Source organism: Odocoileus virginianus, chromosome 7, assembly GCF_023699985.2.
Source record: "Odocoileus virginianus isolate 20LAN1187 ecotype Illinois chromosome 7, Ovbor_1.2, whole genome shotgun sequence".
Classification (NCBI taxonomy): Eukaryota; Metazoa; Chordata; class Mammalia; order Artiodactyla; family Cervidae; genus Odocoileus; species Odocoileus virginianus.
In genome coordinates this window covers 28,161,461-28,177,746 of record NC_069680.1, presented here as the reverse complement: position 1 = coordinate 28,177,746, position 16,286 = coordinate 28,161,461, and the positions used below count along the sequence as shown (strand labels likewise).

The 16,286-nt window shown below is 53.3% G+C and overlaps 1 protein-coding gene across 2 annotated transcripts in view; it reads right to left on the bottom strand.

Moving 5' to 3' along the window:
• DOCK1 (dedicator of cytokinesis 1) overlaps positions 1-15,953 on the bottom strand; it is a 545,853-nt gene extending 529,900 nt beyond the window's left edge. Inside the window, exon 1 of one of the 2 annotated variants that reach the window (XM_070470415.1) lies at positions 15,781-15,953. In XM_070470415.1, the coding sequence (XP_070326516.1) occupies positions 15,781-15,826 (46 nt within the window). In that variant the 5' untranslated portion in view covers positions 15,827-15,953. The remainder of the gene's footprint in view (positions 1-15,780) is intronic. The other variant, XM_070470416.1, reaches the window with a different exon arrangement.
• Positions 15,954-16,286: the final 333 nt, after the last annotated feature.

Here is a 16,286-nt window from a genome sequence, read left to right as displayed (position 1 = left end):
GTACAAGTGCATAGGTATATATTTATACACACACATAGGCATAATGAACCACTGTGCTGTCCACCTCAAACACAACATTGTAAAACAAGTGTGAGAAGTGAAAAAAAGGGGACATGTTCATCACTCAGTCAAGTCTGACTCTGAGCAACCCTACAGATGGGAGCCCGCCAGGCTCCTCTGTCCATGGGATTCTCCAGGCAAGGATACTGGGGTGGGTTGCCATGCCCTTCTCCACCCAGGGACCGAACCCGGGTCTCCCACACTGCAGGCAGACACTTGACTGTCTGAGCCACGAGGGGTGGAATCTAAAACATGACTCAAAGGAGCTCACTGACAAAACAGGCTCAGAGACACAGAGAACAGACTTGAGGTTGCCGGGGCGGGCTGGGGCAGGGCGGACGGCCAGTTTGGGTTAGCAGTCACTAACTATTTTATTCAGAAAGGATATACAGCAAGGTCCTCCTGTCTAGGTCAAGGAAATCCATTGATATCCTGAGACAAACCATAATGGAAAAGAATCTGAAAAAAGAATGCACCCAGGTATAACCGAGTCCCTTGGCTGGACAGCAGAAATTAACACAACACTGTAAATCGACTTGATGTCAATCAAATAACAGAAAGATTTATAAGCTGAGCTGAGCCCGGAAAAGCTTGACGGGGGGGCGGTAAATAAAGGGCATTCCCAGGCAGACAAAGAGCATGTGCAAAGGCACTGTGGCATGCCCAGAACACTCAGCTGGACGTGCCAGCACTTGGGTGAGGACACAGCACCAGGCACAGTGAGGTCGGCTGAACGAAGCCCGCTTCCCTTCTGTACCTGGGAGTCATCCCCAGCCCGGTTCCAGAGCCCATCTCTCCCTTCCCCCGCTCTCCAAGCTGACCCTCAGAGCAATACCCCACCCCCACCCCCAAGAACAATCTGAAGGAACTTGGCCGCCTGGTCACAGCGCCTGGAAGACCCAAAAGCATTCCTGCCTTTGAAAAATGGGCAGTAGAACACACATGACATTAGAAGGACTTGAAAATAAATCTTGTGAAGTTAATAGAAGCACAGCAATTTGGAAGAAAAATAATCACATTTCCCTCCTGCTAAATCATTATTTGCCCCTGGTAAAGTCAATTATGCTAAAGAAAATAAGTTATTATTTTCAGGGGTGGGGCGGGGGGGAATGGGAGTCTTGTTAAGTGCCTTGACTCCAGCAAATAAAACTCCAAGAGCGAATGCTTGACTTCCTATCTTGATGAAGGTCTGTGGGGAGCCTGGACGGTATTTCTTAGACAAGATGTTGGGGGTGGGCCATCACGCCCCTGGTAATCTGTGCATCTCTGCCAGGACCCGACCTCAAGACTGCTGCTTGTCATTCAGAAAGAAGGACAGGGCAGCCTCCCGTGCTGCAGTTCATGGGGTCACAAAGGGTCTGACCCAACTCAGCGACTGAACACCACCACGGAAGAAACACAGCTGTCCCCTGACCACCCGCAGACAGCGCAGGTGCCCGGCTGTGCGTCCCACCCCCACTCCCACAGGCTCCTTCCTCTCAACGCCCTTGCCCAAAGCACTGCCTTCGGAAACAAGTCCTGCAGGTTCCTAACTCTTCCTCCCACAGTGAAAGGAAAGCGAAGTCGCTCAGTCGTGTCCGACTCAGTGACCCCATGGACCGCAGCCTACCAGGCTCCTCCATCCATGCGGTTTTCCAGGCAAGAGTGCTGGAGCGGGGTGCCATTGCCTCCCAAACGTGCGGCAAAGACTTTTCTTCTAACAACACAGGCACTACAGCAAACCACCACGCCACACTACGCTACAGTAAACACACACAGGGTGCTGGGTGGCAGTTGGGGTGACTCCCGTGCCCTGCTATGCCAGAGGGAGCCATCCGGCCCCCAGGGGAACACGTGGCAGTGTCTGGACCTGTCTTGGGTTGTCACCACTGAAGAAAGGGAATTGCTAGTGGGATCAAGTGAGGAGAAGCCAAGGGTGCTGCTACGTACCCAACAATGTACAGGACCAAAATACAGCCAACCCAGAAAGCCACTAGCACACAGATCATGGAAACCCGCGTGGCATGAACTCGCCCATTTAAGCCTCGAGGAACTCTGTGAGGCAGAAACTACTGTCATCCGCAGTCGACAAGGAAGGACAAAGGCACGGAGGGGCTTCAGAGCCCCCAATGCATCGCAACCCAGCGCCGCATCCTGGCTGGGACGGGGCTGCCTCCCCTCGATGGACCTTCTTTGCAGTGATGTCACTGAACACGCGGGGCTTCCCTGATAGCTCAGCTGGTAAAGAATCTGCCTGCAATGCGGGAGACCCCGGTTCGATCCCCTGGAGAAGGGATAGGCTGCCCACTCCAGTATTCCTGGGCTTCCCTGGCAGCTCAGCTGGTAAAGAATCTATCTGCAATGAGGGAGACCTGGGTTTGATCCCTAGCTTGGGAAGATCCTCTGGAGAAGGGAAAGGCTACCCACTCCAGTATACTGGCCTGGAGAATTCCATGGACTGTATAGTCCACAGGGTCACAAAGCATTGGACACGACTCAGTGACTTTCACTTTTACTATCACTGAACACTCCACGGACAAGGCTGTGGGCTTCGGGCTAGTCCCCTCCCCCACATTCAGAGCAGCTGCTCCGAGTCCCTAACCAGGCAACAAGGACTAGGACTCGTGTTCCTGGATCCGTCAGCCCAGAATCTGCTGTACGGGGCTCGGGTTGATGAAATTAAGAGGGAAACCAGTGTGCTGAGATGGTTGGATGGCATCACCGACTCGATGGACATGAGTCTGCGTAAACTCCAGGAGTTGGTGATGGACAGGGAGGCCTGGCGTGCTGCAGTCCACGGGGTCGCAAAGAGCAGGACACGACTGAGCGACCAAACTGAACCGAGAATGCTGTGAGTCTGGGGGAGGGAGGCCTCTGGTCTCTTCCATCCTGACTCCCTGACCCTGGGGCCCTCTCGCCCCTGCCCAGGCTCTCTGCCTGCCGTCCCCTCCTCACCCCTCAAGACTCCTGGTCTCTTGGGGCTGACCACCACTCTCACTGGGGCCTCAGCCCACACACATCCCTGGCCCCCAGCCCCAGGTTGGCAACAACGGGGACAGAGGGACAAAAGGGATCAGGGGGCAAGGCCAGGAGGGGGGTACCCTATGGAGCTAAGGCAGGAAATTGCAGACGGTGCCCCAGGGCCAGCCAGGCAGCCAGCGGGGCAGAAGTGCGGCAGGAAATGCGGCCAAGAAGGCTGGGGAGGGCGTCGTAAAGATTGCCCTTTCCACGCAGGCGGCGGCCACCACAGGCTCAGAAATCCGATGAGAGATCCCAAGAGCTGGGGTGGACACAGCTCAGGGCTCAGAGCACACAGTCTAAGACAAACTGAACAAGTTAGTTTAGGCATGACAAAAAAAAAAACAAATCAAACAGATTCACATCCTTGCAATCCCCAAAGCCCCAAAGACCGCAGAGTTTTGGGTAAGTCACTTAATGGCAAGAATCCAGCGGAGATGAGACATAGGGTAACTCTGGATCCTCAATGTCTAAGAACAAAGCTGGCAAGTAAACAGGAAGGAAGGAAGAGAGGGAGGGCGGGAGGGAGGAGCTGTACCATTTTCTTCTCTGGCTAATCTCCCTGTGGCTGGCGACGGCTGTGTTCACCCCTGAAGTGGGGACACACTCCGTGACTACATCACTGCTCAGCCCTACCCGCGGGTTCAGCTGAGCGGATCATTCAGAATGTTCAGCTGCCCAGAAGGCTAATCAATTATCAGACAACCTGTCACATGTAAAATAAAAGTTACAAAACTTGATGAAAAGTAAAAGCTCACACAGTCCTCTTTCAATTAAAAACAGATGAAAACCATCACCAGATACTACCCATGTTCTCTATCGTAAGTGAATGCCAACACAGCAAGCGAATCCGAGTGGTGCTTCTTCCTGGCACCGGCTCTCTGCACACACGATCTGGGCGGCTCCTCCAGGGTGGCTGAGAGGTGAGCACAGGCTCTGGGACTCTCCCAGCGCCCAGGTGCAGGGTCTGAGGTCAGGGAGGTGGCAAAGGCTGCAGGAGGTGTAGGGCCCAGACCTGAATCCCAGACCTTCTGATTCCTTGTCCAAGTTTCTTTAATATCCCACACCATCCAGCCCCCTCACGTCACTTTAAGTGACTGCAGTTCTGACCAATCCACCTGTCCAGCCCTTTTCAGCACCCACTGAATCATAAAGACAAGCGCTACTTCAAAAAATGAAGATTCATTCACTGCAGCAGCCTTCACAACAGCCAAGACAGGGAGACAATCTCAACATCCATTGACAGACGAAAGGATAAAGAAAGGGGGGTGTGTATATATACAAATACAATGAAATGCCACTCAGCCCTTGAAAGAAAGTAGGAATGAAATAATGCCATCTGCAGTAACATTCAAAAAATGAAGATCATGGCATCCGGCCCCATCACTTCATGGCAAATAGATGGGGAAAAAATGGAAACAGGGACAGATTTTATTTCCTTCGGCTCCAAAATCACTGCAGATGGTAACCGCAGCTATGAAATTAAAAGATGTTTGCTCCTTGGGAAAAAAGCTATGACCAACCTAAGCAGCACACTAAAAAGCAGAGACATTACTTTGCCAACAAAGGTCTATCTAATCAAGGCTATGGTTTTTCCAGCAGTCATGTATGGATGTTAAGAGTTGGACTGTAAAGAAAGCTGAGCGCCAAAAGATTGATGCTTTTGAACTGTGGTGTTGCAGAAGACTCTTGAGAGTCCCTTGGACTGCAAGGAGATCCAACCAGTTCATCCTAAAGGAAATCAGTCCTGAATATTCATTAGAAGGATTGATGCTGAAGCTGAAGCTCCAATACTTTGGCCACCTCATGTGAAGAACTGACTCGCTGGAAAAGACCCTGATGCTTAGAAAGACTGAAGGCAGGAGAAGGGGACAATAGAGGATGAGACGGTGGGATAGCATCACCGACTCGATGAAGATGAGTTTGAGCAACTTCCGGGAGTTGGCGATGCAGAAGGAAGCAGTCCATGGGGTCACAAAGAGTCAGCCACGACTGAGCACCTGAACTGAGCGTGGTGCAGGAACACAGATGGACCTAGACACTGTCACATAAGTGAGCCAGACAGAGAAAGACAAATATGTGTTACCACTTCCATGTGCAATCTTAAAAATGGTGCAAACGAACCTATGTGCAAAAGAGAAACAGAATCACAGACAAAGAAACAAATGTACAGTTACCAAAGGGGAAAGCTGTTGTTCAGTTGCTAAGTCATGTCCCACTCTTTGCGACCCCATGGACTGTAGTTCACCAGGCTCCTCTGTCCCTGGAATTTTCCAGGCAAAAATACTAGAGGGGGTTGCCATTTCTTCCTCCAGGGGATCTTCCTGGACCAGGGATCAAACCCTCAACTCCAGCATTGGTAGGTAGATTCTTTACCTTTGAGCCACCAAAGGGGAAAGGAGGGGTGGATAAATTAGGAGTCTGGATTAGCAGATGCAAATTACTCTATATAAAACAGATAAACAACAAGGACCTGCTATATAGCACAGAGAACTATACTCAACATCTGACAAGAAACTATAATGGAAAAGAATCCAAAAAAGAATATACGTATGTGTGTGTGTATGTATACACACACACGTATACATCTATGAAACAGAAGGTGTACTTTGCCATATACCTGAAACTAACACAACACTGTAAATCAACAATACTTCAATTTACCAAAAAAAAAAAAAGAAAAGAAATGATTCCATTCTTATAAAGAAACAAACGCCAACACTTTGAGGCAGACACAGTTTTCAGCAGGCTTTAGTAAACAACTTCTGAAGCCAGAAGACTTCAACAGACTCAGGAAAGGGATCTGGAGGTGCTAAGTACATCTTAGGGTGGTGAGAATGGAACTGCCAACAAATATGAAGATGACCAATTTAGAAGGCAGCCTTCTTTATGCTCACAGGCCCACTGCCCCTGCCCCAGGACCCTTCTGGGTTAAGTACACAAAGGACATCCTGAAATCCTATAGGACTTAAGCAGTGGAACACACATCAAAGAAAAAGGCAGCAACTGCCCCCACTCACATCCCTTCACGTCTTTGTGGGGGTCTGGCCATCTGTTCTGCCACCGGACTGTCAGGGACTAAAAGGTGTGAGATCTTACAGTCTGGTGTTCAAGGCCCATATTTCTAACCTGTCCACCACAGTTCACGCTGATCAATGGAAAATACGTATTTATAGGAATAGGTGGAGGAGACCCACCTCGTCCTCCTCCGTCGGGACACACAGCAGGACTACATCTCTGAGTCCCACGTGCTGGCCAGGGACAGAGCTCTGAACGCAAGAATGTGAGCAGAAGTGTGGGTTCCAGTCCTGGCCAGGAAGAAATCTCCTGTGAACTGTCCTGCATCTCTGTCTTGCCCCATCCACAAGTTAAAAGGCAAGGACCTGAAGATGCCGGCCGAGGGCAGAGCCACAGAATAGAAAATGCCTTAGATCCTGAATGAGTAGATGGAACAGAGCCCCGGGGTCCCCTCCTCACCCCCACTTGGACTGTGATGTGAAGAAAAAAGGAACTTTCATTGTATGAAGCCAGCAAAACGCTGGGGCTGTTTGTTACAGCAGCTAGTCAACCCTAATTCAGAACAGAAATCAGAACAGTTACATGTGTACCTAAAAGTGTACTTAAGGTATCCACCTTAAGTTAAACAAAATCACTCCAGAAAGCCTATAAACTTTGTATCACACTCCTGAGGACAGGCAGGAGCAACTATGAACAGCAAATGGGCCAGGAAAAAAGACAGAACATTTTCAATGAGAGATGTATCCCTGGAAGCTTCAGGGATCTGCCCTGGGAATCCATAGGAACTCAAGCTGCTGGCCTGATCTCAGTGTGAACATTAAAATTTTAGGGAAGCCATGGAAACATCTCTCCCCATCCTCCACCCGCAGCTCCCAACCAACAGGGGATGAGAAGCAACAGGGTCCACGTTGTTTTGGTTCCCCAGTCAGACTGGGGGCCCAGGCAGAGCCTGAACTCACTAGAGCAGCCCAAGGCTTCTAACAGTCAATAACAAAAGGAACTAACCTTTGCCAAGCACAGCCCAGGGGCCAGGTTTGAGGTGAGCTATCTCTTTATACCCAGAACTGCCCAAGGAGGTTGGCATGATCACCAGTTTTTACAAAGGAGAAAGCTTAAGGCAAACAATTCAGCCAAGTCACTTGGCTAGGAGGAGCTGGAGCTGAGATTCAAAGAGGAATCTCTCCTACCCCAAACCTGTGATCTCTTGGAACACACTGCATGCTAAAAGAAAACATCTTTTTCTCCTTAAGGCACCCAGATGAAAATTTAACAAGCTGATAGGCATCTGTCTGGGGTGAAACCATCTGCCTTTTGAAGGCAGAGAGTACCTCTGTGTATGTACACACAGCAGCCCACCAGCATGCAGGTAGGCAGATGACTGCAGCGTCTTGAGCTAACACGGAGCTTACACTCAATCATCCAGACAACCTGCCACAAGCAACACCCTGCCCTGGCCCGCTAGCTCCTGAGATCAAAGCGCCACATGAGCATGCCGGGGCCACTGCGGGCTGTGCCTGTGGTGACTGTTGGCAGAGCCAGCCTCCTTTCTGGCCGCAGAGTGAAGGGCGGCCCCAGGGGTCCTCTGCTGAGACAACGTAACAGAGCATCTTGGGTACCCAGGGCCTCCTCGCCATCACGGGAGGACTGGGCTTCCGGATCCAGCGTGGCCTGGCCACTCTATTCAAGCCACAAAAACACGGTTGGTAACTAGACTAGAAACAAAGCTAAGGGGGAGGTCTCGGCCTCCTGGGACTCAGCCAGGTGAGCACAGGCAGGTAGCACTCGATAAGTCATCCGTCTACACCACACCCCAGGCTGTGAACCACCACACTTCAAACCTACGCAGCTTCCTCTCAGGTCCCAAATGCCCTGACCTTAAAGTCCTGTCCAGAAGTTCACAGCCAGGAATTTTCACGCCTAACACAGAGACCAAGTCCTAACCTAGATACTGTGAGCCTTGTGACCAAAGCGGGGGGGATTCCACCACGAGCGCCCACCTCCCACCTTTCACCTCCCAGGGGGCCACCCAGCACTGGGGACCCACAACCTTACACAAAAAATCACCCAGACGGTGACCCCCAAAGGCAGAGTGAAACGTAAGAGGAAAGCTTTACTGTCGTGATAATCACACTGTCAGGGGCTGTGTCTCCCAAAACTCAAAGGTTGAAGCTCAAACCCCAGTATCTCAGAATGTGGCAGGATATGGAGACAAGGTCTTTAAATGAGTGATGAGGGCAAAATGAAGTCCTGAGGATGGACTCTCATCCATGAGGGGGGTCTTTGTAAGAGGAGATTAGGACAGAGACACACACGAGGGGGGACCATGGGAGGACACGGCAAGACCTGCAAACCAACGAGAAGTCCCAGAAGGAAACAGCCCCTCCGACACCCGGATCCTGGACCCCCGGCCTCCAGAACTGAGATAAGAAATCCCTGCTGTTTACGCCGCCTAACAGTGTGCACGGGAAGGCAGCAAACCAACAGCCATCCCCCTGCCTCGTATCCACAGGGACTGGTTCTCGGGCACGGACACCACACTCCGCAGATGCGCGAGTCCCTTGTGTGAACAGCACCCCCTCCTCACTCCGCCCCTCTCTGAGGACGACCCCGGGACTCGGAGAGCCTGAAAAGCGAGCGTCTGGGGGAACCGTCGGCCAGCCTCCCGCTCCAGGATCTTCCCTTCAAGCTGGACTCTGGCCCTTCCCCGAGCAAACCTGACTACTTCACCAAATCCATCAGCAGGCTCCCCTCCGTCCAGCACCCAGCCTGGGCTCATATCCCAAATTACACCAAGATCTCCTGCAAGGTGCATTGCAGTGAGGGAAATGCAGACTCCAACCCCAACGAAACACCGCTCAGACTGGGGAAAACAGACAGCACGTGTCAGTAAGGATGCGGAGAGACTGGATCTCACACACACACACACGTGCACGTACATATGCACGCACCTGCACACCTTCACACACCCATGCACACATGTGCACACATGCGTGCCCACACATACCTTCAAGTACACACGCATGCGCATGCACACCTTCACATACACATGCACACATGTGCACACGTGTGCCCACACATACCTTCAAGTACACGCGCATGCGCATGCACACCTTCACATACACACGCGTGCAGACACGCATGTACACACACCTTCACATGCACACACCCATGCACATGCACACATGTGCACATATACACACAGCTGGTGGGAATGTAAAACGACACAGCCGCTGGGGAAAAGTCTGGTATTAATAGTTTCTTAAAAAACCAAACCACCACACAATTCAATAATTGCACTCCTGGGACTTCGCTGGCAGTCAAGTGCTTAAAGACTCTGCGCTCCCAATGCAGGGGGCACAGGTTCAATACCTGGTCTGAGAACTAAGATCCCACATACTGCACAGCATGGCCAAAAAATTTTTAAAAATTAAAAACAAACAAAACACAATTGCACTCCTAGGCATTTATTCCAGGAGATGGGAGATTTCCGTTCACACACACACACAAAAAAAACCTGTGCATGAGTGTTCACAGCAGCTTTACTCATAATAGCCAAAACCAGACATCCATCAACGAATGAATGGTTAAAGCATCTGTGGCACATCCAACACCGCGAGACACTACTTGGCAAAGAAAAGGAACAAATCGTTGATTCACACAGCTACCTGAAGACTCTCTGGAGAATAATGCTGAGGGAAAAAGCAATCCACAAAGGTTACATACTCAAGATCCCATTCACATAACATTCATGAAATTACAAAACTGCAGAAACAGAGGTCAGATTAATGGTTGCCAGAGATTACGGGGGAGGGAAATGGGAGTGGGTGTGGCAACAAAAGTACCATAGGAGGGGTCCTGGGGGCCGGGATGGAGATGCTCTGTATCTTCAACGTCAACATCCAGGTTCTGACTCTGTGTCGGAGTTTTGCAAGATAGAACTTTGGGGAAAATAGGCAACGCGAACATGGGGCCTCTCAGTATTACTTCTTACAACTGCTGTGTCTGTAATTATATGAAAATCCAAAGTCTAATGAAGACAAAAGGGAGAGGAAGGAGTGGAGAAAGGAAAGAACGAAGGGGGAAGAAAGAGAGAGGAGAGAGAGGCAGAGAGAGGTCACAGGGGCCCTTGGGCACAGGCACTTGCTTCTGGGCAGCACCCAGCTCAGGACTCACCACTATTTCCTCCTCTGAGTTTTCACGACCTGCATCCTCAGAGGTCACAAGAACACAAGCAAAAGAACAATTCACACACCCTCAGGCAATCCTGATAACACTCTGCTATTCTGAGCCAACCCTGGCACAACAATACGTTTAAAATGTGTATAATGTTTCCAAAGTAAAATCAGATTTGCAGAAATATAATATGCTCTTAAGTTTTGTTTTTCTGCAACTCCAGTGAATGAAAATGTCTGCATTTCTATTTACTTACGATCAAATATAATTTTTCATCCCCCAAAGTAGCAGCTTGCTTGCTATTCCAGGCAACATGAAGGATCTCTTTGCAGCTCCCACACTCCCAAACTTATTGGAATACTACCCTATTCCTAGCAATTACCATTGCTCAGAGCTAATCTGAATACACACTTCATAATCTCTAATATCAAGCAAATGTCACACTCCCCAGTAGAAAATTAACTTTGGAAGCAGAGTCTTCCTTCAGCCACCATGACTGTCGAATCCAAAGAGGAAATCACTTGTCACCACATTTCTAAACTGCAATTCATTAAACAAAATTACTAAAAGCATTGCTCTGTGGACTGCCTGGCTTATCTCAAATGCTGACCTCAAAGCTTTGTGCTCTGAGGACACTCTCTCAACGGATCCCCACCGGTCTTTGTGGAAGGCAGGCTTGAGTCCCCTTTCCAGATGAGGAAACTGAGGCTAAGGAAGCAGGAATCATTTGCTCAAGGGCCACATGATGATTAAGACCCAGGAGTTGACTATGTCTTGGTGCCTACACCCACATCCCCTGTTTGAGTCTGGCCTGGAGCGAAGAGTGAAGGACACACGGAGGTCAGTCTGCCTCCTGGCAGAGCTAAGGCTGCAAAGAGAATCCAGTCTCACCAGGGCTGCTCGCCACACCACCTCCATTTACGCCCTGCCGCTGCCATAACCCATCACCACGCCCTTGGCAGCTGAAAACCACCCACGTTCGTTATCTCACTGTGCTCCAAGTCAGACGCCCAGTGTTCCTGGGTCTCTGGGCCAAGGTGCTAGCCAGCTGGGTTCTCACAGGAGGCGCTGGGATGAATCTGCTTCTGGGCTTATTGGGGGCGCTGGCAGAATCCAGCTGTGGTTGCAGGACCGACGTCCCCGTTTCCTTGCTGGCTGTCAGCTGGGCCACCCTGAGCTCCCTGCAGTCCTAGCAAGTGGGCCCCTACATCTCCGGGCCAGCAAGGGGGGCATGGAGTCCTTCCCAGGCTCGGGACCTCTGAGTCCACTCCTACCACATCTTTCTACTGTGAGCAGCCAGAGAAAGTTCTCTGCTCAGGGGACCCAGCAGCGCTGCCATTGGGCTCGCTCAGTCGTGTCCGACTCTGTGAGCCCACAGACTACAGCACACTAGGCTCCCCTGTCCATCGCCAAGTCCTGAAGCTTGCTCAAACTCATGTCCATCGAGTCCGTGATACCATCCAACCATCTCATCCTCTGTCATCCCCTTCTCCTCCTGCCTTCCATCTTTCCCAGCATCAGGGTCTTTTCCAGTGAGTCGGCTCTTCACATCAGGTGGCCAGAGTATTGGGGCTTCGGCTCCAGGTGAGTAACTCAGGACTAATCAACCCATTTCAAGGTTCGTAACCGTAACCACATCTGCCAAGTCCTTTCTGCCATGTCACACATCATATTCATAAGTCTTGGGGATTAGGGAGTGGATATTCAGCAGGGGGTGGGAAGGGGCGGGTGGCAGGGAATATTCTGTCCCCCACACCATCAGGGACATGCGAGCCCACCATCCTCAGAAAACTTCCCAGATCAAATACATGGCTTAGTGAATTCTTTTAAGGCAAACACCATCAGGTTGAGAATTAGAACGCTGCATCTTTTCACCTCATCTTAGCAACTAGATCCACATGAACACAATTTTACGGGTGTTGGGACGTTATGACTCAACTTAGTTGGTGGGTGATGGAAAAGTTCATCTGGCCCAACCCCTCAGTATGACTGAGTTAGGTCGAAGTTCATGCCTTGTGTTAAGAAACCAGTCTGTAAACACTGACCCACCAAACTCACGCCCAAGGGGAGAAACGAACAGGGTAGTCAATTGCACAGGTGACCACTGCCCCCCCACACACACCACCAACCCCATGAATCCCGGGGGTGCCGGGATTTCCTGCCTTTGCTGAGGAAGCAAGAGATCAGCTGTTTACTCCCTTCCCGACTTTACAGAATAAATAAATAACTGAAGTGTCTCACAAACAATGCTTCTAACAGAACCTAAGTACTTGCAGACAATGAGTTGTGATTCATGTTTGCAAATGAGATAAGAGTTTTACCATTTTCTCTCCCCGCGTGATCTATTCACAGGCCAAGTCGCTGGAAGCACAGCCCGCCCACAGACCCAAGAGAGCCCATCTAGGGAGACATAGTCCCCTTATGAGGCTCCAGCCAAGAAAGTTTTCTGCTTTGTGAAGGGGTTCTCCAATAGTGTTCCCTTAGGCAGAAAGAGCCAGTTAGCTAGTGGAAATGTATTCCTACATCCAGCACTTCCATCTTCCCAGCCAGCCCAGGCCCTAAGAACCAGGGGACCCCTCCCCAGGCAACGCCCAGACAGGAAGGGAACCTGGCTCAAGCATCCTTGGCCTCCCCCTGCCCTAAATCGGGAGTTCTAAGCCTGCATGCCCTCCTTAAGAGGAGGCATTTAAAGCTCCTTCTGCTGCTCAAAGAGTTGGGTTGTCTTGTCATCTTCTCCTGGTGATGCTAAGAACAGCCCCTCCTGGTCCCCTGCCTGACCGCCACTCACGTCCTTCCCGGAATTGCCTCCAAAACCACCCAGGAAACTTCTCTTCTTTGAAACTCTTCAACTTGGGAGTTTTCTTCAAACCAAGGTATGAGCCCAAGGTGTGACATCAGAAGGCACTGCCATGCATGCGTGCTAAGTCACTTCAGTCGTGTCTGACTCTTTGCGACCCCATGGACTGCAGCCCAGCAGGCTCTTCTGTCCATGGGGTTTCTCAGGCAAGAGTGCTGGATTGCCATGCCCTCCTCCAGGGGATCTTCCCAACCCAGAGATCAAACCCGAGTCTCTTGCGTCTCCTGCATTGGCAGGCGGGTTCTTTACCACTAGCACCACAAAGGCTTCCAGAAGATGTGTGCCTTACTGCAGAAAGGACACAGCCACGGTCGTGCCCAGAGCCGCCTCCCCAGTGGGCAGACCCTGCTCCCTCTGCTCGTGAATGTTCCCTTCGGTCTTGAGACACGAGCCACTACTCAGCCATCCACACCCACAGGGTGCTCACTGACACCATCCAGGTCACCCCAGGAACAGAGAGGATCAAGGTGTCTTAAAACACGGTGTCCTAGGATCAACATGTACACCTTACTATATTTAACGTGGATAACCAATGTGGGCCTACTGTGTAACACAGGGAACTCTGCTCAAGGTTATGTGGCAGCTTGGATGGGAGGCGAGTTTGGGGGAGAATGCATACATGTATCTGTACGGCTGAGTCGCTTTGCTGTGGACCTGAAATATCACAACATTGTTAATCGGCTAGACTCCAATATAAAACACAAAGTGTAAATATATATATATATGGTATCCTAAAGAGAAGCCCTTCCCCATCACCTGGTGGGGGGGTGAGGGAGCTGACCATGAACTCTAGAGCCTCCACCAGGGTTTCAGTGGCATTCATCTGTCCTCGCCTCTGTGAAATGGGGGGGACAGTAAGTAGACCCGGCACACAGGACGAGGGGCCAAGTCCCGAGCAGGACGGTGGTCTCCTGCCCTCTGCCTGCCTCTCCCCAGAGCTCCAGTCTCTCAGTGCAAGGTTCCCCGAGGGTCAGCCCTCAGCTTAAACACAGCATCCCAACAGGCTCCCCGCAGCCCAGACCACTCCCCCCAAGTTGCCGTTGCCCCAGCAGGAAACGCCACACCCCCCAAGCCTCCCTCATCCAATGCAGATGGATGGCGTTATTTCTATGGGTCTGAAACCACCTGAATGCACACAGGAGGCCACTTAGAAGTTTAGAAACAGAGCTGCCATCGGAGCCCAACTCTTGGGCTGTTGACATCTGTAAACAAGCCTGAGTCTCTAAAAGGCGGAGGGAAGGGAATTCAGCCACCGCGGTCCTGAACAGGGCCGCTCCTGTACTAAGACAGCGCCGGCCCAGAAGGGAACTAGGACTGTCTGGGTGCCCACTCCGCATCTCTGGCATCTCGCAGATAAGCCACTGGCATCACAGGAAGAAGAGAGTGCCCTGGGGACAAGCACCACCCGCGGGAGGCTTCGCAGTAGCGGGAGGCCTGAACCAGACCAGCAGCGGGAGTCGGCAGACGCTCTGGGTGACCACGCTGCAAAGCGGGAGTTGGCAGACGCTCTGGGTGACCACGCTGCAAAGGTTCAGAGCCGCAAGGGCAGGGAGGGCGAGGTTCCGGAACCCCAGGGGGCAGCCCCTGCCTCCGGAGGGAGGCGAGGTCGGGCAGGGTCCAGGCTGGCTGAGGAGGTGGTCCAGGGTCTGCTTTGGATCCTGGAGCAGGAGGAAAGAGACTGAAACCCAACTGCGAAACTCTGGAGCTGGGGGACCAGCGCCAGCCCAGACAGAAGCCTTGGGTGGGTAAGTCAAGAGAAGGCAGGAACCCACAGGCCCCGGCAGGCCCCGCCAGGAGGGCTGCAGGGCGCACGGGGCCCAGGGGGGCCGTTTGTTTGGCCCTCAAGGAAAGTGTCTGTCTCTGGAATGTATGTGTACTTGGGCAGAAATGTAAACTTGCAACCGGACTCCCCTCACTCCCCTAAGCAAACGACAAAGAGCCGCAGAGCCAAAACCCGTCCCGCCCTACCCAAGCCCGCTCCCCGGTTCCAGGGACCCCCGGAGCGCCCGGCCGCCTTCCCCAGGGTCCCGCGCCGTCCAGGGCAGGACCGCCGAGCTGCCGGGCCGCGCGATGGGCCGCCCCCGGTCGCACGGGCCACCTCCTCCCGCCCAGCCTCCCGGAGGAGAGCACAGTTCTCCGCTCCGCGATCGCTGCAACTCGAAACGGTCCAACCGGGAGCCCCAGACGCTGAGCACAACTTCACCCGAAAAGCAAGAAAAAAAAAAAAAAGGCGCGGCTGAACAATGCCCCCGGGGGCCTCCCGGCCGGGCCCGGCCCAGCTGGGATCTGGGAGTCCGGGGGCAAGCCCCAGGAGGCTGGAGGGCTCGGCCGCCGCTGCCCGTCCCGAGAGCTGGGTGTCGGGGGGAACACCCTCGGGAGGTGACACAACCCGCCGTGCCCCCCCCCCCCCCAAACACACACACACCGCGTGTCCCCGGCCCGGCTCGCGCGGGCTCCGGAGCGAGCGCGGGGACGGCGTGCGTCCCGGGCGCCGAGTGGGCAGTGCCCGCCGACGGGAGCGCGATCGGACCCCTCGGGCAGGAGGGGGAGGGCTGGGGACGCGGGGCTCCGGGCGCCGCGGTCACTCCGCGTCCCCACCCGGGCCGCCGGCAACAGGCTCCCGGGCGCGCCCCCGGCGGCCCGGAGCCCCGCGCGCGGCGCGCGGAGGTGCTCACCCACGCCGTATTTCTCCTCGCGCTTGGTGGGCACCCAGCGCGTCATGCTGCCGCCCGCGCCCCCCGCGCCCAGGCCGCCGCCGCTGCGCCAGGAAACTCCGCGCCTAGGCCGCCATTTTCCATCCCTCTCGGGCCGCGGCAGGATGGGGTGGAAAAAGTTTGCGGCGGAGGCGGTGTCATGTGGGACGGGGCGGGCGGGGCGTCGCGGGCCGGATGGGAAAGGCCAGGAGCGCCGGCGGGAGGCGGGCCGGTGGCTGGAGGCGGCGGGCGGGGAGCCGCGCGCCCGCCCTCGGCCCCCGGCGCCCCTGCCCCGCGCTCCGCGCCCAAGACCCCCATCCCCAAAGGAGCGCCCCCCGCAGGGGTTGTCGTCTCCTCCTGATCTGCGGGGCTTCTGCCAGTCGGGGTGCCCTCCCGAGGGCTGGATCTCATACACCCAGGGGGTGCACCCTGGCCGGGCAGGGGGATTCTTGGCAATTCGTGGAATTTCTACAGCAGGGAGGTCAGAC